Here is a 19058-nt window from a genome sequence, read left to right on the forward strand (position 1 = left end):
AGAGATTCTGCCTGTCTCCCAACTTCACGCATGCACACACACACAATTTTTTTTTAAGTTTAAAGTTGCCTAATTTCCTTTCTACCACTTCCTCTGCGTCCACATCAAATGTTTTGTCTTTGGGGAATCTGGTAGACACGGCTTTTCTAGTAGGTATGAAACTGTGTGTCTTAAGTAAAGGACCCTCTGCACTTTAAAAATAATTAACTGGGCCGGGTAGGTGGATGGTTCAGTCGTTAAGAGCACTGGCTGCTCTTCCAAAGGACCTGATTCTTCCACGTGGAAGCTGACAATCATTTGCATGTAACTCTAGTTCCAGGGGACCTGATGCCCTCTTCTGACCTCCATGGACACTAGGCCTGTGTGTGAGACATACATGTAGGCAAAACGCTCATACAACTAGCAATGGCAACACAAACAGAAAACCTTGAGTATTCAAGCAAAACTCTCCCAGGGGCCATTTAGAAACAAACACTTCTTTTGAGGACTCACTTTTATTTACTACAAAGGGTTCAATCTTTAAGGAGACTCATGGTGTTAAAAGCAGAAGCAAAGGGGAGACACTTCAAGAACATAGGGTGTGAGCAGAGCTGACTATCATTAACAGGACATGTAGGACACTGCATGTTTGTTAAGTGTGAAAGGATTAAAGGAGACAGAGCTTCCTCTCCCATCTTTCCTAGAGGTGGCTGTGGCTTAGCTCAGCTTCTGCTCATTCCTGTTGGTGTAGCTCAATGAGCCGACCTGCAAACACAGCCAGCGTCCCGATGAGACACACCAGCATAAAGACTCCAAGGAGGATGTGGTCCATCACCATTGCAACATACTTCCATTCCTCAGCCGCCTAGGGAAAGCAGAGGGCCTTAGACAGGAATCCCCTAAGATGGGCCACAGGCCCATAGCATCCCCTACTGGCCTGGCCGGTCCTTCAATATGTAAATCTCCAAACCTCAACCTCAGAGGCCAATATAATCTTTAGTTTTTGCATAATTAATTTAAGCCAAAACAACTTACTATAGTTGCCAAGGATAGTCAACACAGAGCATTTGAAGTCAATAACTGGAGCTTGAAGCCAGTTCATTGGTCAGGCCAAACCCCATGTCACACTTATGCATTTGATTATTTAGACCCAGAGGTATGTTAGCCTGGAGGTGGTGGTGCACAACTTTGATCCTAACACTCAGGAGGCAGAGGCAGAAAGATATCTGAGTTTGAGACCAGCCTGGTCTACAGAGAGAATTCCAGGACAGCCTGGGCTACACAGAGAAACCCTGTCATGGATGGATGAATAGATAGATAGATAGATAGATAGATAGATAGATAGATACATACATACATACATACATACATACATACATACATACATATATAGATAGATACACTGATAGATAGGCAGACCCAGAGGTGTGTACTGGAAGCCACAAAGCTTACATTATTGGACTCCTGGTCTGACTTCATGGTCTCTGCAATGTACTTCACGCCCTCGATGGCGCTTTTCACCTCAGGGTGCTTGATCAGCGGAGAGTGAAAGCCCATAGGTGGAGGCCCCGACTTCCCAGAGATGTCAGAGATATCTATGTCTTCTGTAAAAATCCTTCGCTCTTGTTTATCTCTAGATGGTCTTTTCATTGTGGAGAAAAACATGATGTTTGGAATAGTGTCGATAAAAACCTAACATGAAAAAAGAAATCCCTGGCATGAGACTTTTTGTCAGTATTTCCAGAGTCACTGACTTTGGGTTAGCAATGTGATTTTAGGCAAATCACTCAGCATTTCTAGACCTCACCCTCCTTGACCTTAAAACAAAACAACCGTACTAGAGAGGTCAAAGACTATGCACTAACTCTTGGTCTACAGCTTTGATTCTGTAATGTAAGGAGTTAGCCACTGGAGGGAGCCTGTGTGCAGATGCCAATGCTGCATTACCTTCAGACTCCTCTGCAGGCAACAGAAAGTTCCTGGCAGTTTGTTGCTCCTGCAGCCTTAAGTATGTAAATGGTTAGCCTCACAAAATACCGCTACTATTTTCTTCTGGTTTTATTTTGTTGTTGTTGTTCTTCCTGATGTTAAGTTCCTGATGTTAAGTATACAGAGGTCTTGTCCAGAGTCATCTAACAGGGACTGTCAGTCTCCTCCGGAAATCCTACATGGTGAGCCAGAATTACTGACCCTAATACAGTTTAGTATCTCTATGAGGCTTATCAAAATGGGAATATGGCTCAATGGGACAGTGCTCGTTAAGAATGTTCATGGCCCTGAGTTCAATCTCCAGCATGACCACAAAATTAATGAAAATAAGAACATATATGAGGTATTGACACATTTTCTCAGTTCAATAATATAAATATTCGCGATCACGCTCCTCACACGGGGCCTCCTCTTTCTCTCCTTTTTCTGTTCTCAGTGATGATTTTCACCAGTGAAAATAAGCATGTCTATTCACAAATTGGAAAACACGCCAATAAAAAGCTTAAGACTGCCCCAGCATAAGACGGGAATCAGTTAACCTCTAATCAGATTGCGTAACTCGAATTGGGAATGGGCTTAACTGGTTTTACATTTCATCCGACTCTGGGAAGGCTGCATGAGCTGTGTGTGTGCAAAGAAGCAGATCCTCTTCCTGGTTCCCTAAAGCCTAGGAAGGACTTCAGTCCTAAGTACTCAGGTGTTAGCTAGGCCTGCATTGGGTTCACTGAAGGGAGACCTGGGAGTCCCGGCACTCACCTTCCGCACCCACTCGGGCATGGTGTGGGTGCTGGGCGAACGGTGGTGTGTGTTGATGACGACGACGGTGATGATGATGGACGCAATGACAAAGACCATGGTGAACAACATGTATTTCCCGATCAGGGGTACAGCACTGGATGTGGAAGGGATCAGCTCCACGATGACCAGAAGGAACACGGTCAGGGACAGTAAGACCGAGATGCTCAGTGTCATCTTTTCCCCTAGAAAGACAAAGGGAAGAAATGTAACAACCCACCTGCTCCTGAAACCCCAGGACGTCAGAATTTGGATGCAGGGCCATTAAGGAGATGATTAAGGCAGAACAAGAGTGTTGCATGCTGGTGTCACAGTAAGGGGGGGGGGGGGTTGGACGTAGACATGCACGGGGAAGACTATGAGAACATGGAGAAGCGTCTTCTGCAAGAACAGGAGAGTGGCCTCAGAACAGACCAACCTTGTTGGCTCTTTGCTCTCAGTTTGAGTGTTCAGAGCTGTAAAGAACCAGGCTGCTGTTGTTTAAAGCATCCACCTGTGCCATTCCATCAAGCAGTCTCTGAACGCTCATGAGCCACCAAAACCCAAGGCGAAGGAATGTGACCAGCATGTTCTCAGAGGATAATTCTGGGGATTCTTCCTGTGAGACCACAGGGTCCTGACAGCATCAAGTGGCCAGGGTTTCCATTACAGCTGCAAAGCAGCGAATGGCAACTTTGTTTCATTCCTTTTTTTTTTTTTTTTTTTTTTTTTTTTTTTGGGTTGGACTCAAGAAAACAAGAGGGATTCTGGGTTGGCAAGCTAGAGCTAGGTTGGAAGTTTGGAAGTTTGAATAAACCTCGCCCCTAGTCTTTTTGTTACCCAGGAGATGGCTGGGCAGCCCAGAAACACCTTTCTTTCGATGTGAAGCTGCTAGACCAAACTGGAAAAAAAAAAAAAAAAAAAAGACAATCTGCCTTCCTGCACCCCTGGGGCCTCAGGACCTCCTCTCACTTTGATCAAGAAAGTTTGTCTTCTTATTCATTTCTTGGTTTGGTTTGGTTCTCATGGTAGGAGATCTCCCAAATCCTGTCTTTTTCCTGCAGGCCCTAAGTCACAGGGGCCTTGTCTGGGCAGGCTGCAGGAGGGTCAGGCTGACTGGCATTGGGTCACGTTTGTAGGGTGCTACAGAGAACCTTGGGCTGCTCTTCTTGAGATTCCTAGGGAGTTCTCTTGTGTTGCCTTTTCTGATGTTTTTGTAGACCTCTTTATACCTTTCCAGGTGGTAGAGGGACAGACAGCCTTCTGTATCTGCAGATTTTGCAAGAACTCAACCAACCTCAGAATGAAAATATTCAGAGAAATTAAATCGTATCTATATTGAATATATTTAGATTTCCTGCCACTATCCCTCAATGTGTTAGCAATTTGTATAGTCTTTACAGTGGGTCAAGAAATACTTTTAAGTATCAAAGGATGTCCAGAGGTTCCATGTGACTGCGATGCCATCTTATATGAGGGCCTTGAGCATCCTTGGATTTCAGGACCCATGGACGTCCTTGAACTAGCAACCTTGTGAATCTGTGGAGTGACTAAAAAGGGGGATACAGAGGGAAAATAAGCAAGGAATCCTCAATTCTATCTCCAAAAGGAAGAGCCAGAACTATAAACACTAAAGTTATCAAGTTATTTGCCATTTTCTATTTTTAGGTTTTTGTTTGTTTGTTTTGTTTGTTTTTTGTTTTTCGAGACAGGGTTTCTCTATGTAGTCCTGGCTGTCCTGGAACTCACTCTGTAGACCAGGCTGGCCTCAAACTCAAAATCTGCCTGCCTCTGCCTCCCAAGTGCTGGGATTAAAGGCGTGCGCCACCACTGCCCTGCTGCCATTTTTTTATTTAATAATACTATAATAGCTAACATCTATTAAGCTCATAAGTATTTAGTGTTTACAGTCACAAACTATTCAGTATTTATAGAGGTTAATTAGTTCTGTGTTGCTCTAGCAGTGTTTTCTCTTGCTTTCAGAGGTTCCATTTGATTAGGAAGTTGAAAATATTTATTTGTTCAAAAGAAACATGGAGAGACAAAAGAGTTGGCTCAGAAGTCAAGGGCACTGGCTGCTTCATTCCCAGATCTACACTGCCATTCACAAACATCTATAACTGTCGTTCCAGGGAAAGTGATGCCCTATTTTGGCCTCCATTAGTACCAGGCACACACACGTAGTGCACAGGCTGTAGGCAAAACCACCCATACACATTGAGAGACAGCTCAGTGGTTAAGGGTACTTGTTGCTCTTCCAGAGGACCTGAGTTCAGTTCCCAGGTTGTGAGCTCTGCTCAGATGCAACAGCCACCCAGCAGCTGTCTGTTTGCACCCTGTGCACAGCAGTGATGACTTGAGTCCCTGCATCTCTGCGAGCAAACACTTATCCCTGGCTGACCCTGAACCAGCAGCGAGAGCTCCAGGGTAGCTGCAGCCATGGCAACTGCACTCACCCGAGTCTGTGGGCAGGTAGAATACCAGGCTGGTTAAGAAGGAGAAGAGCAGGCAGGGAATGATGACATTGACAATGAAGTAGAGGGGCAGGCGCTGCATGACGAAGTGGTAGGTGATGTCCAGGTAGGGAGTGTTGGGGCAGCAGGAGTAACACACCGTGTGCTTCCAGCCCCGGGCTTCCTTGATCACCCACTCCCCGCTCTCCATGAAGTTACTCAGGTCGGGCTGGTCATTTTCCTGAGAATCAAAACAAGGTTTGCAGACTCCTGCTACACCACCCTGAGGAAGGGCAGAGACATGCTAACCATGTCCCATACAGAGGGTCACTTTGCCAAGAGAGATGTTGGGCCACCTGCACTTTGGGGTAACAGGTTTGTTTCCTATAGAGCATGTCACATAGTAAGTTAGGGTTATTCATTTGGGTCTACACTCAAATCTCCAGGAAACTTTAAAACACTGACCCCTCCCACCCCACGCCCCCCAGCAGCACTCAACACTCATTTTATCAGACTTCTTGAGACAGCACATAACAAAGAGAATTTATTTAAGCCCTCCTGGGCAGTGCATCAAGAGCCTTGGCACTCAACTGAGAGCCGTACAACTAGATGCTTTTGTAATTCGGAGTGGTGCTGGGAGCCTGTGATTGTCCAGAGGCTGACTTGGACACCTAGGTGGCCCTAGTCCCGAAGCCAGTTGCATCCCAGCAGGCTACCACCTACCGGGTTGATGGCCACCACAGTGCCGTCATAGGTCCAGGTGCCCAGCTTCATGCTGCAGTTCTGCTCATCAAAGGGAAAGTGGGTGACAATGATCTCACAGTAGCTTTTAAAGATGGCTGGAGGTGTCCAGGTGATGTGGCCAGTGTAGTCCAGGAGCACCTTGGTGAATTTGACAATGGCAAAGTCGCCGTCTGCACTGCGGTCGGAATAAGAGAGGAAAATGGTTCCAATTCTAATGGATGGCATTGCTCCCCAAATGTGTCTTACACCAACACTCACTTGGGCGATGTCAAAAACCACACATTCCTAAGCTCTAGCCAAGTGTGGTGGTGTGCTCCTGAGACTCCAGCTCTCTGGAGGCTGAGGCAGGTGGATTAAGCGTCCTCAATGAGCCTGGGCCACAAAGCAAAGCCCAATCTATCAATGAATCAATGAGAGCAAAATACAGATTCCTGAGTGCTAAACTAGGCCAGAGTCAGAGTCTTGGATGAATGTGGTGACCTACAGGCTTCACAGTGTAACAAGTGACAAGTGCCTGCTGCACCTCAGCCTTGCCTTTCCGGTCCCCAAAGACACTTGTAATGTCAGACTCCATCTGTGTGCTTTCAGAGTTGGCTGGAAAGATAGAAGTTTAAAATAAAACACTCCTAGCAACTAAATGTTGTGTGTGGGGAGGGGCGGGACTGGTGTCCTGAGGGCTGTTTAGAACTCCGTGGGACAAGTCACAAACTCGGTTGCCTTTTGACTAGCAGGGGAGCGAACACTGTATCTGAGAGAGAAAGGCACAGAGCCCTCACTCCCTAAGTGTGGTCTTTAGCAACAGGCATCTAGGAAGGCCGTGTGAGTCTGAAGAACCAACACAGCCACATAGCTGGATCCCTTTTCAGAAACCGGAAACAGATTTAAAAAAAAAAAAAAAAAAAAAAAACTTTCATTCTTCTAGTTCTCAGGATTCCATATAAGGGCTTCTCACGTGAGACAAACCCTCTACCGCTGAGCTGCATCCCCATCCCTTTCCTCTAGCCACGGAGGTGCTCCTTGTAGTCTGTGGAGAGAACTAGGGCTGTGGGGTTCTCACTAAAGACAAGACGTTGCATCTATCAACATCTCTCTACAGAAACGCACCACCAAACAATGGGGAATTTGGCCCACCCAGCAATCTCAGCATCAAGCTATGTGCTAGATGCTGGGAGGGCCGCCAGAGGGCACCATTTTCATCCACAGCGCCTACCAGCCCCAGGAACATCTGCTGTAAAGCACCGGATCAGACTGCAAATCCTCTAGCTAGCTGACTGAGCATGCTCCTGTTCCTGCCTTGGAAGGATGCTCCTTGAAATGAATATTCCCTGACAAATGAAGGGCATATGATAATGAACGTGTCATTAAGCCAAGCGCCGTGAATCACATTATAATTTCACAACACAGTCTGTTGCAGGGCCCAGTGGATGACAAGGGAGGCATCCGGCACTGCTGGTGGGATGGCATTCAGGATGTAATGAATAACACCCCGGGGAGTTGAGACCCCTGGGGAGGGAGGAGGGGGTAAGTATTTGATTCCAAGGAACTCAGACACAGGAAGTCCGGGTGTCTCTTGTAGTTGCCATCACAGCTCTCCTCTCCGGGATTAATGTCCCCACCCACAGCCCTGATTCAATTTAGCTTCCATAATTGTTTCTATTCATAACATGGGACGCCATATGGCACTCCTCGCCTGTCAGCATGGTTCTGGTTTTAAGGGTTATTTAATACAAACGGTGGGGAAACGCATGTGGCAGTCCTTCCGAGGGGACGCTGGCCCACCCTGCGTGGCTTTGCTTACTTGTTATAGAGAACAATGTCCGGCCGCCAGATCTTTTCCGAGGGAATGTGAATTTTTTTCACTCCTCCATAGTCATCTGGATTCCATTTCAAGTTGTAATCGACCCATTGCTAGAAAGAGAGACATTTCCCCGGTTAGAAGGCCCAACCAAGTGTCTAACCTAGAGTGAACCAGAGTTCGGATAGGTCAGCAAGCTTTGGAAATAGTGTTAGCGGCTAAATTGTATTACAGTGAAATTCACTCTTGCAAAATGCTAGCTCACACTTAGGAGCCAGCCCTTAGCTGGATCTTTTCAGGGTGAGCCCTCGCCCAGCAGCTTTATAAAAAAGAGCAAATTTAAATCACACACACAGACACCAGACACACAGAGAAAATGTTTTGTGAACATGACAGCAGCTATCTACAAGCCTAGTAGAAAGTTCTGGAATTGATTTCCCCTCACAGTCCTCAGAGGGAACAAGCTCCAATGACACATTAACTTTGGAACATCTGGCCTCCAAAACGGTGCTCTGTTAAACTCCTGTTGTTGAAGCCTCTGGTTTGTATTCCTTGGCCATGGCTTCCTTAGTAAACGAATCCACACAGAGAAGAATAAACATGAAAAGAGAACCAAATCAAACAGGACATTAGCACACATATACATACATAAATATATGTATATATGTACATGTGTGTGTGCATATGTGCATATATGTGTATGTGCACATGTGTATATATGTATGTGTATATATGTGTATGTATGCATGTACTCATGTATGTATATATGAATGTGTGTATATGTGCACATGTGTATATATGTATATGTGTATGTATGTGTATGTATCATGTATGCATATATAAATGTATATGTGTATATGAGTATATGCATTTATGTGTATATTGTATATATGTGTATATATGCATATATATGCTTCTGCCATCCCAACAGACCTTCTTTCAACATTTTGGTGTATGATCTCCTTCCTAGATTTATCTCCTCTGGGCCCAGGTTTGATTTTAGGTGAATAAACATGACATATGTGCAATAACCCAGCTGAATTACCTGTTTCAGACGAACATTGGTGGTCACAATCTGATTTACTTCATCCTGGGAAGAGAGAAGGTCCCTTCTTGAGAGCATGAATAGGGAAGCCAAGGGGAGATGGTCCAGTGTGAGATGGGGTCCCACAGGGTGGGTACCACAGGGAGCCCCCAGCCCTGGTCTTACCACATTGATAAGCTGGATCAGCTGCAGCCCCACAGTGACCTGCACAATCTCACGGTGGTCCTCCACTGGCCGGACCACGCTGCTATAGTCTTTAAAGAGGTTTGCCACCAGACGAGTCTCATGTTCGGAGCCCAGAACAAGGCCAGCTGGGCAGGAAAGGATACATATATTGTCAGATGCTGTTCTCCACCTAACACACAGTCTCTCCAGGGTTAGAGGCACAGCCAGCTAATGAGAAGCACACAGAGTCCCCTCCCAAACACAGTTGCTGGGGTGGTCGCATATCCAGCAACAGTCCAGTAAGACAACACTTGTTCTCTGGATAGTGACCTTACTTAATGCAGGCCCTGGCCATGTCACATTCAGCAGGACACCACACACATGAAAAAGCCACAGAAAGGCTAGGTGTTTTAGAGCCTGACATGGCTGGACTGACTGGACTCCTATCTGTCGATGCCATTAGCAGTTAAAAGTAGATGCCGGCTTACAGCTCCTAGGCTGGCCTCAGTGAACAAAAGGGAGAGTAGTAAGTTTGGTGAAGTTATGGAAAAACAGAAACCTCACACACTGTTGGTGAGAATATAACATATTGAGTTCCTCAACAATCTAAACCAGAGTTACCATATGACCCAGCAAGTGCAGTCCTGGGTGTGCAAGCAGAAGAATAACAGCACTACATACAATATTCAATGTGCCATCAACAAATACGTAGATACATAGATACATTGTGATATATCCAAACAATGGAACCGTATCAAGTCATAAAGGGGAAGGAAGTGAGGAAGGGGAAGTGGAAACATGGATGCGCCTTGATAACATCATTAAGCTAGTGTAAAAAGTCAGATATAAAAGGTTACATGGTACATGAGACATCTGGAATGGTAAGTCTACAGAGGTGGAAAGATGGTGCTTCCGAGTGACTTGGAGAACCCACTTAATGGGTTCAGAGTGGCCTTTGGAGACAACGAAAAAGTATCAGAACTATGTAATAGTGATATTACCACGGAACTATGTACTTTTGGGGGTTTTTCGAGTCAGGGTTTCTCTGTATAGCCCTGACTGTCCTGGAACTCACTCTGTAGACCAGGCTGGCCTCGAACTCAGAAATCCGCCTGCCTCTGCCTCCCAAGTGCTGGGATTAAAGACGTGTGCCACCACTGCCCAGCAGAACTGTATACTTTAAATGGTTAAAATAATCAAATTTATGTGATGTGTCTTTTATCTGTTTTTACAAATTTCTGCTGTTAGAGCCATGTGCCAATTAAAACAGAAAGAGCAAACAAACCAAGCAACCTGTGCTTTGATGACTTGGGGTTAGGACTTCAATTCAGAACATAGTTCCCTTCTTGGCTCTTCTAGGTACCATCCCCTGAGGGTGTTGAGGCAAGGCGACCACCCTGGCCTGACCTTCAGAAAGTACATGACCTGCCCAAAGCCATTCAGCTAACAGGACCTTCACCTTCCACATGGTGACTCCAACTCCTAATTTTATGAGTGTCTTATGGGCTGGCTGCAACCTCAAAACTGTGTATATCCTTACCCCTAGGTGAAAACCCCTCCCAAATCCATCATGTGCCTTATAAGGGTATCTACAACTCCAGCCTAACAAAGACTGAGGTTGCCAATCCAAGAGCAGACACACAATCCATTTACCCTGATTCATGTAACCAGACACTTCCTTTTTGAAGGCTGTTGCTGAAGTCACCAGTTCTTCTCCATGGGCCAAGAAATCTTTAGATGTTGGATTCATGAGATGTGTTCTCTCTGCTCTGTAGTGTTGTTTCTCACCCAGACCTTGGATCTTTATAAAATGACTAATGTTATACAACTAACTGATATGTTAAATCCCGTGACCATCTATAGTCCTCCCGAATAGTTATGATTCAGTGGGTGATTTTTATTTTATCTCCAGCTTCACAGATGAGAACACTGAGGCACAGTGCATAGCCATGCCCTCCCAGGTCCCCTCTTAGCTAGACAGGGTTCCAGACAGTTTATATCATTCCTAAAGGTAAAATGTAATCTCTATTTGGATTTGAGCTTTCGCAAATCTCTCGGCATAGCTTAAAAATCTTCACTGTGACCCCTATGAACCCCAACCTAACCACATCTCACATCTAGATTCCTAAGTTGTCTGAACCTCAAAACTTCCAACACTATCAAAGAAATTTCTCCTAGAACTTTCCCAAACTGCTGGCAAGCTGATGACCCTCAAGAGGGGGTGTTGTGCAAAGACCTAGATTTTGCACAGGAGGAACACACTAGAAAGCAAGAGGGTCAGTAGTATCTTCCAGAAAAGCCTTGCATCTGGCCTAATGATTCACTAAAGGAGGAGGATTGGGGGAATGGTCATGCCAGCACGCCGGAGACACTCACCTCCTCTCCTTGCCCATGGCACCTTGTTTCCCGTCGAGAGGAATTTCCACCTCAATCTCTATTTCTTAGAGTGGCTTCAATGAGCAAGGTAAAGAGATACAAAGTTTCCCCCAACAGGGTTTATAGAAACATTACCATAATCTATTGCCAGGAAACAGCCCATAGGACCATCAGTGATAGAACGAGTAAGCAAGCCGATGTGATAGAATTTTACAAGACTCCAAGGAAGAATTCTGTAATTCCCTTTCTAGCTCCAATGTGCAGTGCTGGAGTCAGCACATGCCGGTAAACTCTCTTTCATTAAAGAGGAAGGTTCTACATAGAAGACAAGGCATGTCAACATTGTCCTTTGTGGTCAAAGCACATCGATACTCGACTCCAGTGGTGACATTGTTAACTCACTAAATATCTGTTGAATATCTACTGCATGCAAACATGATTTTAGAAATGTTACAATTATTTGAAGATGAACCTGGCATGGATTGCTTCTCTCTACTCTCATGGTGATTGACATTTGTCATTAACATCAATAACTATTAGCCAGTTGGGAATTGATGTGCCCTGAGAAAGGTGGCAGTGGCGTGACTAAGATTCTCGAGTAGACGGCAAGAGAAGTTTGTGTGAAAGGTGCCATGTAATCAGAACAGCAACTGTTGTGTGTTCAGCAAACACTGGGAAAGTGACGCTGACCAGGAGACTGATGCAGAGATGAATTCAGCCACAAGTTCACAGTACATTTTCTACATCATATTATATGTGTGGGACTGTGTGTAAAGTGTGTTTTCCATATCATATTATGTGTGTATTTACATGTGTGTGTGTGCAAGTACATATATGTGTACATGCATGTGCAAGCTGGGAGACAACCTCAGATGTCATTTCTCAGGGATCCACATCTTTTTGGAGACAGCCTGTCATTAACCTAAAATTTACCACATAGGCTAGGTTAGATGGCCAGGAAACACCAGGAACCTGTCTGCCTTCCCTTCCCCAGTGCTGGGATTACAGATGTTGCCACTATGCCTGGTTTTCTAAATATGGGTTGTGGGGAATTGAACTAAGGTCCTGTGTTTGTAAGACCAGTGCTTTTCTGACTGAGCCATCTCATCAGCTCAATTTGTATTTGTACACAAGGAACAGGACCCTGGTTTTGATGAATAGAATTCTATTTTTTTTTTTTTTTTTTTTTTTTTTTGAGACAGGGTTTCTCTGTGTAGCCCTTGCTGTCCTGGAACTCACTCTGTAGACCAGGCTGGCCTCGAACTCAGAAATCCGCCTGCCTCTGCCAAGTGCTGGGATTAAAGGCGTAGAATTCTAAACGGTAGTGAGTCACCTTGGGTAAATCTTACTCCAGCCTCATGCCATGTCTCTACCTGGATGATTTCAGATTGTTTTAGGCCTGTGTGTTAGACAACCCAAGTTTTTAAGTGATCACATTCCAGAATTTATGTTGTGCCACCCCGCAGGCTAATTTATATCTTTTATCTTCAGTTTCCTTACAATAAACAAATTTAGAGTGTTGGGCTGCATTCTAAATTTCTAAGTTTCTAAATAATTCTAAATTTCTATGAACTACTGTCCCATCCTTTGCATGGCTCCAGAAAAGGACCTCACTGGGACAGCGAGAGAACTGAGAGAAGAAACAGACAGACACATGGACACACAGAAAAGCTATGATCGGATGGTCTGGTCTCTTGGGTGGAGAAACCTCAGAACCCAGCTCAATGTGTTTATTAAATAGATTGAACAGAGAGGAAGGGTTATTACATATGGTTAAACAAGAATGCAGGGTTTATGACATACAGTTGGATCAAGGGGGTAAGGTTAGCTATCTCAGTGGGAACTGTTCTGCAAAGAGAGTCATCAGTCCATAATACCAAAGGGCAGAAAACTGTGGTGGACATTTTCTACATATGCTTCAAAGATCCACAAATGAACCAGAAGAAGGTTTTGCCATTTCCCTCTGAGACTACCCCAGGGGGAAGGCTTTCCTATTCCTCCATGGGTGGGAAGTTCTTGACATGGCCACCAGAAGGCTTCCCTATTCCTCCATGGGTCTGAGGCTTTTGGGGTTTCTTGACGTGGCCACACCCACGCCAACACACATACTTACCCAGGATTTCACTTGCTCAGGGCTTCCTCTGCTTATTACAGACTATGTGTGGGATCAATCCAGGAAATTTTGGTTTGATCAAAACACTCAACACAGACTTCTCTTAACAGCTGCACATGGACTTTGTTGTCCTAAGAGGTTTTGTAGGTATTTTTGAGAAGCCTATCACTTAAGAATTTTCACTGAGGGGGCTTGGAGAGACGGCTCAGCAGTTAAGAGCACTTGTTGCTCTTGCAGAGAACCCAGATTCTATTCCCAGTACCCACATAGTGGCTCTTGCATATCTTTAACTCCAATTCTAGGGAATCTGAGGCCCTCTTCTGACCTCTGTAGTCACCAGGCACACATGTGGTACATGTACACAGGCAAAACATTCATATACATAAAATAAAAAAAAAAAATCTTAAAAAAATTTTTAAAAACATGTTTTTTACCAAATGTTGTGTTTGTAAACGCATGCATGCACATGCTGGGCCTTGCTTTGGTTGGATTAACTTCAAATTCTGCAGGAATTAATTAATCCGAGTGTAGGTATTTCCTCTAACTCTTATATTGAAAAAATACATATAAATATATATGTGTGTGTGCTCTTTGCTCTTGCCTGTGTTTGTTGGAGCAATGTTAGAGCGAGGGGAGTTGTGGGCTCTAGGCCTCCTTGCTCCTCATGGGATGATATCACCAGTAAGTTCATCGGAAGTAATCAACACACATCTCCTGTTTCCCTCTCTCGGAAGTCTGGGGCTCAGGATGGCATTTCAGCTGTTGTGATGGGACACATTCCAGAGCAGAGAGTAGGTCAAGGGCTGTGCAAGGTTTCATAAGTCCGACTCAAACATAAAACCTACATATTAGTAAGACCCTTGAAAAGTGGGGTGGGGTGGGAGTGTAGCAGTGATCAATTTATATGAACTTTAAAAAAACGAATCTCTGAAGTTAAAAAAAACCAAACAGTTTCTTTGCAGAGACAATTTAGTTACATTGTTAACAGGTTTCCTTTCCTGGCACCTGTAGCTGCCAATCAAACCTCTTCATTCTCAGACAAATTCTAGAGTGACAAAAGGCCCATCGGCTACAAAGTTCACATCCAAACTATGCAATCTAGTTACTAATAATAATAATAATATCAAAAATAAAATAACAAAGTTTAAATAAGTTTATGATTTTGTATTGGTATGTATTCCTAGATCTTTTTGGCAGCATGCAGCCCTCCGGCTGTGTGTTGGACATGCCTGCTAGGCATCTGAACATGAAGATACTTCAGAATGGTAGCATAGTCTACCAGTGGCTCAGACTGTAGAAATGGTGCTAAGATGTTCACTTGGCTGAGCCTGGGACCAAGCGATAATAGAGCGACCAGGACCTCTTGCTTGTGGCCTTTGACCAGGCAGCTCCCACTCTGGGAAAAACAAACTAAAAATCTATCCTCAGGATTCCATTCCAGCCGACACCAAGCTATGACTGGAAGAGAAGCCACTGGCTGATGTGGCTGTGTCCTGTGTTCCCATCACAGAAACAAGACCAGGCTATAGGACAGGGGGCACATTAGTGTTTCACCCTCAAAGGAGAGCCCCCACCCTGGGACTTACCGGAGCAGAGGCCAAGCAGCAGGAGGACAGTGGAGAGATCCATGGGCTGTGGGCGCCGCTGTGGCCTCCAGCAGCTCGCTGCCTGTCCTAGTCCCTGGCACTCTGGCTGGAGCTTGGCTGCTGGCCTTGGAAGCCAGCTGACTCTACGGCTATTGTCTTACATCACCTGTGTGTCTGCATGACAGCTGAGCTGCCCACAGCTTCAAAGCTCGGGGCTTTCTGTGGCCACAGACGTGCCTTGCTTTACATGATCACTATACTAGATGTAAACTATGAAAGTCTACATAGATCATGAGTCAGAGGCTTGTTTCGTTTTGTGCTGAAGATCAAACCCTAACCTCACACATGCTAGCTAAATATGGGTTAAATAGAGATAGCTAAAACAACCCTACCAGTGTACTGTACCCCTAGTCTTCTATGTGGGGTTTTAAATCACATTTATTTATTTGTTTTATGTGAGGGTGGTGGTGGGATGCCCTGGTGCTTTTGTAGAATACAGAACGATTTTCAGAAGTTGGTTCTCCTACTGTGTGTGTCCTGGGCATCAAACTCAGGTCATCAGGCTTGTGGCAAGCTCCTTTACAGGCTGAGCCATCTTGTTGGCCCATGAGTCAATTATTAGCAAAAAAACTTTGTAGATGATTTCAGTGGTGGCTCTGGATTTGCATAGACACCACTGTGTAACTGTCCTTAATCACACAAGGGTACACTCCGGAAACGTGGGACAAAATTCTGTGTCACAGGCCTGAATGTGACATCTTTTGTGCCTGCCTGAGCTATAAAAGAGTGGCTGCTGTTGAATTGGATACTGGAAAATTCCATAAATGATCATATGCAGCTTTTAACAGATTTTTTTTTTCTGTGAACTGGTTTCCCACCGGGACTCTAGATGCCTAATTCCCTCCCCTCATCTCTGGCAGGCAGTACCAAGCCCACTCAGAGCTGTTAGCTGGGCCCACTGCAGCCCCCTATGTCCTGTTATTCAGCGCAACACTTCATGGGAAAAGTCTTCCACCCCGGTGGCATTTGTTCCAGATTCCTGCTTCCTACTGCCTCTCCTCAACCTACTCTCCCTCGGGAAGCAGAGAGCAGAGCGTTCAGTGTTTCAAGCCCTTTGTTTAAAAGATCCCCCCAAACGGAATTTGCTCAGCAGTGAGCAGCTTGCAACTGTTCACTCTGAAGCATTTGTTTTTTTTTAAACCAAACTCGGCTTCTTTGTAGAGTTTGAGTGGATTCCAACAGAAAGCAGTCATCTGAAGACAGCCTTACTGTTCCCTGCACACCCTGGTCCCTTCAGGGCTGGATCTTGAGCAAAGTTTCTTACCTTGAACCTAAGGACAGAGTCCTGTCAAATGATCTCACTCCACAGGGTCCAAACAAATAGATAAGGGGCTTGTAGACCAGAGGGCAGAGAGCTGTAACATCTACATTATAAATTTTTACTTACATTGTATCAGTTAACTGGTAAAATGTTCAACTTTCTCCCTCATGCAACCCCATGACTGTGGAGTTAGGAAAACATCCACCCAAGGTTCCCACCTGCCTCTCCTCCATACTGAGACCGTGACTGAGTTCTAGTGAGTCAAACCTGAGCAGAGAGTCTCTGTGTGTCACCATCTTTTTGCTAGAGGCACAGACTTCAATAGACACTTTGCTCACCAAGAAATGGGGACAACAGTTTTATTAAACAATTTTCTAGTACCTAACCTGGGGCTTTTCGCCTCAGTTGAGTCTTCAATATCAGTTTTCTTGCCTTCCTTTGCAATGCTATATATTTTAGAGTTAGTTTTTATTTTTAATTGTTTTTCTTTAAAAAAACACCATTTAGATTTACTTGTTTTATTTTATGTGTACCGGCATTTTGATTAAGTGTATGTCTGTGTACTGTATGTGTGCCTGGTGCCTGCAGATGTCAGAAGAAAGCATCACATCCCCTGAAATTGGAGTCGTGCACGATTGTGGGCCATCAGTTAAGTGAAGGGAACCAAACCTGGGTCCTCTGCAGGAACAAGTGCTCTCGACAGCAGAGTAATCTCTCCAACCTCTAGAGTTTATGTTTAACTACAAGTCCTAATACAAAGGACCAAATTGTGTGTTAATCAACCCTAGTTACTGTATAAATAATCCCCAGAATCTATAGCTGCACACAATAAATGTTTTGTTTCCATTCATGAGTTTCTGAGTAGGGATAGGGTGATGGGGTACACTCCTCCATAGTCACCCAAGGATCCAGGATGCCCTAAGCAAAGCCAAGGCTACCATGGGGTGCCACCTATCCCAGCAGAGGCTCGAAGGGTAAGATGTCTCTATTGGGCCCCAGGGTCCCTCTCTGGTGCTAACTGGCTTTGCTTAGCAAGTTGGGACAAGGGAGAGATGAGAGCAGGTGAGAAACAAATCTGGAAATTTGGAGTCTTCTGATTCTGTTTCCAAAGAGTATGGGATAAATAACATGGAAGATGGCTTTGCGCTTCTACAGCTCTGATGGAAGAAGGTGAGGGCTGGGGATGGGCTGGCTCCTAGTAGAAGGCTTGCCTAGTGAGTACTGGGTTCCATCTCCAGCACCGAATGAATGAATGAATGAATGAATGGGGTCAATGAAATGGCTCAGTTCAATTCCCAGGACCCACATGGAGGAAAGAAAAAAACTGACCCAAGCAAGTTGTCTTCAGACCTGCACACATGTGTTAGCACATGAGTCAGCCATTTACATATTCAGGTAAATTTATACACAAATCAGCACATTAAACATTTTAAAGAAAAAAGCTTAAAAAAAAAAAAAAAAACAAACAAATTAAGCTCTTTCCTTTCTGCCACCGCCATGGCACTCAGACTGAGGAAAAGACCCGGAAACTCCGGGGCCATCCACGTAAGCACCGCAAGCACGCAGGAGGCCTCGGGAATGCTGGAGGCGTGCACCTCCACAGGATCAACTTTGACAAATATCATTCAGGGTACTTCGGGAAAGTTGGTATGAGGCATTACCACTTGAAGAGGAAGCAGAGCTTCTGCCCAACTGTCAACCTGAATAAATTACGGACATTGGTCAACGAGCAGACACGGGTCAATGCAGCCAAAACAAGACTGGAGCTGCTGCCATCACTGATGTTGTTCGATAGGGCTACTACAAAGTTCTGGGCAAGGGAAAGCTCCCTAATTGACCTGTCATCGTGAAGCCCAAATTCTTCAGCAGAAGAGCTGAAGAGAAGATTAAGGGTGTTGGAGGTGCCTGTGTTCTGGTGGCTTAAAAGCCAATCTGGGGGTTAATTAAATGCTAACATTAATAAAAAACAAACAAACAAACAAACAAACAAATTAAATAGATAAAGCTTTGGTTGGATAAGGTCAAAGGCATGAATGTAGGTCGAGAAGAAAATGAAGCTTAGGACGAAGGAGGACAGAGCAACGAAGACTGGGGAAAGGGAAGCCAAGGGCAGCAGGAAAATGAGAGCCAGGGCAGTTCTGGGGGCCGGAAGGAGGACTGAGCAGGGGGGAGTTAGGACCCTTGGAGGCTGTGTTGGCACTGCTGGTGGACCTAATGTGACGTTAGTGTGGGACTCAGTGACATGGAGACCACTGGTGACTTTGACACCCACAGCATCCTGGCCAGAGCAGATTTAAGAGGGTCAGAATTGGAGATGCACCTTTGCAAAAGCCGACAAAGGGCTGTGTGGGAGCCAGTGGGGATATAGAGGAAAAGCTGAGGTGGGGCCTTTTTTTTTTTTTTTTTTTTTTTCAAGAGAAGAAATCACAACACATTTGTATGGAGATCACAATGATCCAGTAACAGTGACTATGTAGCCAGGGGCAGGAAGAAAAGAGACATAAACATGTTTCCAGAAGTGAGATTTATTACTACAACTTGCAAAATAACTAATAAAAGTTCTTCCTACTCAAACGATGTCACTCTACTCTTTCATATCCAATGGCTTTAGAAGTTTTTTTTTTAAGTATACCATAATTTGTTTAAGCAACTTTTTATCTTTAAATAGTTGGGCAGCTTTCTTTATATCTCTGTGTGCATTAGCTTGTATAAAAATTC

At 44.8% G+C, this 19058-nt stretch overlaps 1 protein-coding gene across 1 annotated transcript; it reads right to left on the reverse strand.

Moving 5' to 3' along the window:
* Positions 1 to 463: 463 nt before the first annotated feature.
* On the reverse strand, positions 464 to 15117 carry Chrna1 (cholinergic receptor nicotinic alpha 1 subunit). Its single transcript, XM_034495063.2, has 9 exons — positions 15020 to 15117; positions 8945 to 9090; positions 8780 to 8824; positions 7738 to 7847; positions 5919 to 6114; positions 5199 to 5436; positions 2725 to 2948; positions 1432 to 1671; positions 464 to 844 (listed from the first exon to the last, which is right to left on the reverse strand). The coding sequence occupies exons 1-9, from the start codon at positions 15060 to 15062 to the stop codon at positions 713 to 715; spliced, it is 1374 nt and encodes a 457-aa protein (XP_034350954.1). The 5' UTR covers positions 15063 to 15117; the 3' UTR covers positions 464 to 712.
* Positions 15118 to 19058: the final 3941 nt, after the last annotated feature.

The sequence above is a fragment of the Arvicanthis niloticus genome, chromosome 2 (genome assembly GCF_011762505.2).
Source record: "Arvicanthis niloticus isolate mArvNil1 chromosome 2, mArvNil1.pat.X, whole genome shotgun sequence".
NCBI lineage: Eukaryota > Metazoa > Chordata > Mammalia > Rodentia > Muridae > Arvicanthis > Arvicanthis niloticus.

Excerpts from the sequence above, each read along its gene's own strand:
- Chrna1 (XM_034495063.2), bottom strand. The coding sequence starts at position 15,062 with ATGGATCTCTCCACTGTCCTCCTGCTGCTTGGCCTCTGCTCCG. Across the intron at positions 8,825-8,944 it reads TGATCCAGCTTATCAATGTG|GATGAAGTAAATCAGATTGT; the intron begins GTAAGACCAGGG and ends CTCTCTTCCCAG. Across the intron at positions 845-1,431 it reads CAGACCAGGAGTCCAATAAT|GCGGCTGAGGAATGGAAGTA; the intron begins GTAAGCTTTGTG and ends TGCTTTCCCTAG.